This window comes from Orycteropus afer, unplaced genomic scaffold, assembly GCF_000298275.1.
Source record: "Orycteropus afer afer isolate SDZICR_OR568_19922 unplaced genomic scaffold, OryAfe1.0 scaffold00330, whole genome shotgun sequence".
NCBI lineage: Eukaryota > Metazoa > Chordata > Mammalia > Tubulidentata > Orycteropodidae > Orycteropus > Orycteropus afer.
The window spans coordinates 485,533-493,606 of record NW_006921917.1 but is presented as its reverse complement, the minus strand read 5'-3'; the positions used below and the strand labels follow the sequence as shown (position 1 = coordinate 493,606).

At 39.3% G+C, this 8,074-nt stretch overlaps 1 protein-coding gene across 1 annotated transcript in view; it reads left to right on the top strand.

Moving 5' to 3' along the window:
• The window catches only part of MYH10 (myosin heavy chain 10), a 159,394-nt gene that overhangs the window by 9,117 nt on the left and 142,203 nt on the right, over positions 1-8,074 (top strand). Inside the window, 1 exon segment of the mRNA XM_042782460.1 lies at positions 7,536-7,692. Within this exon segment, the coding sequence (XP_042638394.1) occupies positions 7,536-7,692 (157 nt within the window).

Here is an 8,074-nt window from a genome sequence, read left to right as displayed (position 1 = left end):
GGTAAATGTTCAACTCATATGCCTGTCTTTTGTTTGGCTGGAAGCCACAGGTGTGGGTTCAGTTCCAGATCTGAAGGGCAGCTAGGGGCCATAGTCTCAGTGGTTCCACCAGGCTCTATCAGACCAGGAAACCTGGTCCCTGCCCCCTCTCCTTTTTTTTTTCCAAATGATTTTGCGTTTTGTTCCACATTGTTCTCCCTCTCTATCCAGGATCTCCTACAGAGATCCCCCTCCGAGCCCTCCCTCGTTTTTTATATGAAGAAGTGGTCAATTGTGCTGTAGAATTTTCCAGATTCTAGATTTTTTTTAATTGCATTTCTGTGGTGTTTAATCTATTTTTCTATCTCCTGTATTTCCTTTAACTAGCAATTGGATCCAGACATCAGATTCAGAAGGCACATGATACCTGGTTATCTGATGTTAAGATTGATTAGTGAGTCAGTTTAGGTTTTGTCACCCTGATCCATCCATTGTAAGCCCTCATCTGCCGTTCACCTAATGATGAACATTTTCTAGGTCCGTTATTTTGTTGCTGTCAAGTTGGCTTTGTCGCATGGTGACCGTATTTATTTACTAAACCAAAGTCACTGCCATCAAGTGGATTCCGACTCATAGCAACCCTCATTGGGTTTCCAAGGTAGTAAATATTTACGGAAGTAGATTGCCCTATCTTCCTTCCACATAGTGCCTGGTGGATTTGAAGCACCAACTTTCTGGTTAGCAGTCAAAGGCCTTAGGCACTGCACCACCAGGGCTTCATATTTATCTTATTAGGAGTTGTGACATGATGATAGTCTAATGCTGCCACTCTTTCTGCATTTATTAGCTCCGTGAATTCTTTTAAACTCAATATATGCAAAGTTTTCTTCAGATTTGTTTATTATCATTATTTTTCAAAACAGAGTTTTGTACTTTTTCTTCTTCCAAAGTAACATTAACAATATTTTAGTTTTTAAAAATTTAAAACTTAAAAAAAAATTCTAGTTTTCTTTGCCCTCTGTATTCATGGGTCCTCTAAATATGATTATTTTTTTTTTAATTGTCTTTACCTTTGGACCTTATTTTTCTTTTCTTATTTTTCCTTTCATTCTGTTTTCTTTAAGAAGGAAGGTGTCCCACAGTAAAGGTATCTACTGTCATTACTTGATTTCATAAAGTAGCCATTCTGCTTTTTATTTCCCCATGGAGGATTTTAATTTTATTATTTCAGAGGATTTCTTGAAGTCTTTTCATGCCTTAGTCACCCATTTTTTCCTTATACATTCTGTTTCAATTTGTTGAGGCTGCATTGTACTGTATTCTGTTGCAGATATAAATCTGTTTCCTACAATTATCTTTTATTTTTTAAATAGTTTGCATAGGTGATTCCTTTCTTTGAATCCTCTAGATGGTGATCTTTTCCTTATTCCATAGATTGGTTGGTTGGGTTTTTTTTCAATACTCACACATTATGTGAATTTTGTCTAGAATGCTGCGTTAGAGGTAGTGTGGGTGAATTAATCTTTTCCCTCTCCTTTTCCATGTGGTGAGGAGCTCTGATGGTGCTGTGGTTAAGGTGTTGGGCTGCTAACTGAAAGGTCAGAGGTTGGAACCACCAGCTGCTATAGGGAGGAAAGATGAGGCAGTCTGCTTCCGTAAAGATTTGCAGCCTTGCAAACCCTGTGGGACAGTTCTACTCTGTCCTGTAGGGTTGTTGTGAGTGGGAATTAACTCAGTGGCAGTGGGCTTGGTTTTCCACCTGGTTGATGGTCTGATTTCTTAGAGTTATAGTTAGGAGTAGGTTTGTGTACATGCACTCAGTTCAATTTCCTTTTCCTAACACCAGACTTTAGAAGCTCTAGTTACACCAGCATCTGCACCTGCCCTCATTTCCTTTGGACCTATGAAGTAATGTATCTGATACATCCCTGCTTTCTTAAACAAATGGGCAAATATCCCAGTGACTGATAAAAGAGGTGGGTACTTCAGACAGAATTATCCATATACATAGAAGTGTGGAGACATAAAGTAGCATGATGTGTGTGAAAAATTGCAAATATTTTTATATGCCCTCTTAGGTAAAGTACATTATTTGGTGTCCTAAAGCCTATAACTTACTGCTTAAGCCTTTGCAGTGTTTCAGAATTTTCTCAGAGCTTTACCAGTTCAAACCCACTAGACACTCCATGGAAGGGAGATGGGGCAATCTACTTCCGTAAAGATTTACCCCCTTGGAAACCCAATGAGGGTTTGCTAGGAATTGGAATCAACTCGGTGGCAGTGGTTTTTTTTTTTTTTTTTTTTGTTACTAGTCCAGTATTTCCAGTTGCTTACTAGGTATTTTATATAGCTCATGGACTTTAATCACAGTCTCAATATGTTAAAAAGAGATTTACTATCTTTTCCTACAAATTAAACTATTTTCCCTTTTTGTCAGTGACTTTTCTAGGCTCCAATACTTGAAAACTTTGGCGTCATCATTGATTTACATCTTTTGTGCATTTTCTGTATTCAGAGTTTCTGAGTCCTGCAAATTCTCCATCCAATTTTCTCCATGACTCATCCTTTTTCCATTTGTGTAGTGCCTTTTCCCTCATCTAAAACCGCTTGTCCCTGGTGGTCTGCTTCCAGAAAGCCTAACAAACCCAATGGGGCAGTTCTACTCTGTCCATTGGAGTTGCTGTGAATCAACTTGGTGGCACCTGACAACAATAACAGAGGACAAATATCCCACTTATACAAGCTATCTGGAATAGGCAAGTGTATAGAGACCAAAGTTCATTAGTGGTTATTAGGGCAGACGGGAGGGAGAAAGGAGGGTATGTTGCTTCAGGGGCAGTGAGTTCCTGTTAAGGGTGATGGAAAAGTTTGGAAAGATGTCATGGTGATGGTTACACAACATGATGAATATAATTACCAAAAAACCAAACTCACTGCAGTCAAGTTGGATCTGATTCATAATGCCCCTTCCTAGGGTTTCCGAGGCAGTATCACTACAGAAGTAGATTGCCCACTTTTCTTTCCAAGGAGTAGCTGGTGGGTTCGAACTGCCAGCCTTCTGGTTAGCAGTCAAATGCCTTAGGTACTATGCTACCAGAGCTCCCAAATATATTTGAATATCACTGAATTATACACATAAAAATGGTTGAAATGGCAAATGTTTTGTTACATATATTTTTACTATTAAAAATGATTTTATAAAAATGGATTCCACTCCTTGTCCCAGTAACTTCTAATCTTAATAAACACCCCAATAGTGCATGTAAAACAATCAGTCACTCACTCAGTGAAATGAACTAGTAGTTGGCATTGAGTTGATTCCAACTCTTGGCGACCCAGTGTGTTAGAGTAAAACTGTGCTCCATGGGGTTTTCATTTTTTAGAAGTAGATTGCCGGGACTTTCTTCCAAAGTACCCTTTGGTAGACTTGAACCTTCAAGCGTTTACCCCCCAGGGACTCCTAACCAGCTCTGAGGTCGTCTTTCATCTGTGCTCTGTGGTTGCGCACTGCAGCCTGTTATGGCGTCTTCACTCGTCTTTCTGCTTCTCATCTCCTGCCGTTTTCATCTCTTTTCTAAATGATTGCCAGACTTACACATTTTCTAAAATGCTTCTTCTCTCCCCACACCTCTAATACTTAATTGTGTATATTGGACAAAGTCTAAATTGTTTTGTTTGACTGTCAGGGCCATTCTCATATTCTTTGTTAAAAAATCTATTTTTGGCTAGACTGGGCTTCAGACTTTACCTTGGACCCATCCTGCCACCACATTTTTATGCCTTTTTTTTAATTTTTGTCTTATATTTGTTGTTGTTAGCTGCTATAGAGTTGGTCCCATGCACAACAGAACAAAACCTTCTCCGGTCTTGCACCACCCTCGTGATCAGTTGTGGATGAGACCTTTGTGATCCATAGATTTTTAAAATGTTTATTGTAACTTGGGTGAAAGTTTACAGAGCAAATTCGTTTTCCATACAGGATTTTATGTTGTTAGGTGCCGTTGAGTCGCACCCAACTCATAGCGACCCCTCCTTGGGTTTCCGAGGCAGTATCACTACGGAAGTAGATCGCCCAACCTTCCTTCTGAGGAGTGGCATTTCATACACGTTCTGTTTCATGGCACTGAAGTTGCTCAGGGTGTAACAGCTCTCTTCCTACTTCCTCCCTACAGTTACCTCTTCCCTGTGTCCTCCTTTCCTGTGCATTCCTGCCCCCTGAGCTAAACCTGACCTTACTATTTTCAATAGGAATTCCTGTATCTCTCATTTTGACCTAATAATCTTTTAAAAAACATCAAAGACCATCTGGATCTGAATGTTTTACCTAATTTTACGGTTTCTGACAAGATGGTCATGACTTCCAGCGTCTGGGCTTTGAACTGTATTCCACTTCAGAGCTCTCTCTGCTAGTTTCCAATACCCGTTCCGTTTTTCTTTCTCTTTTTGCACCACTCTCTTTTTATATTGTCACTTGTTTAGTCTATATTTATTTTCTTCTTACCTGGACTGTATGTGTTTTGAAGGAGCATAGTATCTTGTGTATGGAGTCCCTGGTTCAGTGCTCAACTCCTAGCCAAAAAGTTGGCATTTCAAACTCACCCAGGGACACCTCAGAAGAAAGCCCTGCCTATGTTCTTCCAGAATGTCACAACCTTGAAAATGCAGTTCTGCTCTGCACACATGCCTGCTGAAATTTATGGAAGCAGACTGCTCCATCTTTCTCCTACACATGGCTGGTGGATTTGAACTACTGACCTTCTGGTTAGCAGCCAAGTACTTTAACCACTGTGCAACCAGACTTTCTCATCAGTTATACAAGAACCTACCTGATATTTGAAATCAGTTTCTAGGTTGTTGGAAGTTAGCTCTTTAAAGCACTTCAGTTTAGTTATGTTTCCACTTAAGCATTTATTATTTCCCCTTCTAGCAAGCACAGGATACTGACGATTATTTAACCTTTTGTTTTTTGATGACATACTCATATTTGTGAGTATTACTCATCTTTATAATCCTAGACCTTAGACAAGTGCCTAACACATGGTAGACACATATGTTGGATTATTTCCAATTAAAAATGTCATTGTTAGGATGTCACTGTGCTATCAGTGGTATGGATGTTAGACTGAATATACATATTTGAACTCTCTTGAAGTGCCCCCTCATCTTTTTACCAGTCTGTAATTATTTGCTTCTTATTAATGTGAAGAATATGATCTGTAGCTTCATGATAGCCTATGATCTCACTTTTTTAAAAATGTAATTTTTGAGTGAAAAAGCAAGATTTCATATATAAAAAATTTTCCAGATCTATAGTTGTGATGGGAGCTCTGGTAGCATAGTGCCTAAGGCACTTGACTGCTAACCAGAAGGCTAGAGGATCAAACCCACCAGCCACTCCTTGGAAGGAAGGTTGGGCAATCTACTTTCATAGTGATACTGCCCCCTAGTGATACTGCCTCAGCAACCCAAGGAGGGGTTGCTATGAGTCGGCTCCGACTCGACGGCACATAACAACAACAACAACATAGTTATGATTTGTTAACTTTACTGTCTATATAAATTATCCTCAGTAAAACAAAAATTGAAATCGCCACTTTTTAGTTTTGCCACTCTTAATATGGCTTTGTTTTTATTATTGCTCATTGCCTTTTTGTCCTATGGATGGCCAAGAGAGATAGGACTAGGTTGGCAAGTGACTTGATTGGGAGAAAGTGCAAGCTAGTCTAGAAACCCCGAGAGCTAGCCACAGGCCAGTGAGGTGTACTGTGTATTTGAGAAAGCCAGGAGTCTGAAGACTTAATCAATCAACAGGGAAGAGGCAAACAAGGGCAGATGTCCAGCTAGTCAGGTTCAGAAGTAAGGCATCAGCAAACAGCCCAAGTGAACTTCGGGCAGAGGCTCTTTGCCTTTTGCCCCTTCTGTACCTCTAATCCAGGTAGGAATTGTGTTCACCTGAGCCTGTGGTTTTAAGTGGAGGAAAGATATGGGGAGAACAGCTGGAGAGAGAGCTAAGATCACTAACCTCTTTTTCTGGGCTGGCTTTCATCCTCATAACTGCATCAGTATTTAGTTTTAGCAACTGCAGTATTCAAAGTAGAGTAGCCTTCTGGTGGCGGTTGGCAGGGGTTTCAGCCTTTGTGGACATGGCTGTTAGAATCTGCCTTAGTGTTCGTTGGGGAGGCGGGTCATGGAGCTGAACACCAGCAGCCCCCCAGCCTTCCCTCGTGTCCTCTAGCTTTACATTTTGGTCTCCCTGAATCATCTTACATACAAGGTCTATTTCATAATACAACTGAGCGTCTTTGCAAAATGCCTATCTAAATTAACCCCCAAAGTGATAACGTTCGTGCTGTCAGTCCTGAGTGATGACTACTAAACTGATCAGGAAAGTTTGTCTCTTGACTTTTTGTTGTTGGGTGCCATTGAATGCCATTGAGTTCAATTCCGAGCTGTCCCATGGGGTTTCCCGAGCTGTGGCCTTTCAGGGAGCAGATGACCAGGTCTCGTCTCCCACGGAGCCGCTGTTTGTGAGTTCCAACTGCCGTCTTTTGATTAGCAGCCGAGCCCTTCACCGTGTTCCCAGGGCTCCTTTCTTCTCGACTAGTGGTTCTTAAGACATTGAGGACCCCCAAGAGCTTTTGTCCTTATGGTTTATATCTATCAATATTTACTGTGTTAGAAATTAAAACAAAATTTAAATGTATTTATTATCTCATTTAAAAATAACGTGGGTAAACCCTTAACACGTAGCATAGTCTTTTTAATCAAAAACAAGCAAACTATATTTCCCAAGACAAAAACAATAGAAGAGTAACAAGCTCTACATTTTTATAAATGTCTTTAGTACCTTAAAAAGAGATAGCCGGAGTCTCATATCTGCTTATTCGTTTAAATAATTGTAGTATGTTATTCAGTGACAAATATGAAGAAAACCCAGCTGACTTAAAAAACTCAGGTAATTTAGTTGGAAAAGAGAAGAATAGCTTCTTCAGATAATTATGAATATTCTTCTTTGATACTCTTCTGAAATTTGACAAATGGTAGCTTCTTCAAGGTTAGTGGCAGTGTGGAATTTGAAGATGTACTAATGGACTTTTGTACACCTTGTACGCTGCTGAGCGAATGAACTTAAAAAGGCAAATGACATTGTCCGAACCTCAGGACAAAACTGTGAAGTCATGAAACACATTATTTCTATTTAACTGATGAGAGAATTAAGTCCAGGAAGTGCCACTTTGCACTTAATAAACTATCGGTGGGAGACCTGCTTGTGGTTCATCGTAGGAAATAGCCCATATTGGCCGTGAAACCAAATGTGAACTGTTGAGAGTAAAATGAATCTACTTTGTAAATTTGCACCCAGAGCACAATGAAAACTTAGACAAAGAAAATTGCCCATATTGTGGGCTAGGTTTAATTTGGTGGATGAATAACTTACCTACGTGACAAAGGTCCCTGTGCAAATTACTGTGTGTTTCTGTCTCTTGAGTGGACTCTGACTGAGAAATACAGTTTTGTTTTGTTTTGTTTAACACTGTGTTTTATTTTCATTTTAGACTTATTCTGGACTCTTCTGTGTAGTCATAAATCCTTACAAAAATCTTCCAATTTACTCTGAGAATATTATTGAAATGTACAGAGGGAAGAAACGCCATGAGATGCCTCCGCACATCTACGCCATATCTGAATCTGCTTACAGATGCATGCTCCAAGGTAATTGGAAATGTTAGAAAACGAAGCTCTTTAAGTTTTTAAAACATAATTTATTGCTTTTTAGTGCCTTAATTTGTAAAATGGTTTTAAGTTTCTTTCTGAAAAAAAGAGAGAGATTAAAAAGAAAAGTAATAAATGTTGGAAAAATTGTGACTTCTTAAAGATTAGAATAGACAATGTAGCCATTTTAAATGGGAAACTGGTAAGTATCTTTGTTGCTTAGTGCTAAGAATTATGTGAAAAAGCATCTAGTTTTTATGTACAGTTGATTCCCCCTAGATGCTGCTGTAATCAAAGTTTTTGCATTAAATTCTGAAATAACAGGAAGAGCTAAGAGGAGGAATGATAGAAAGAGTGAATATTTCATCAGCAGGGGAAATAT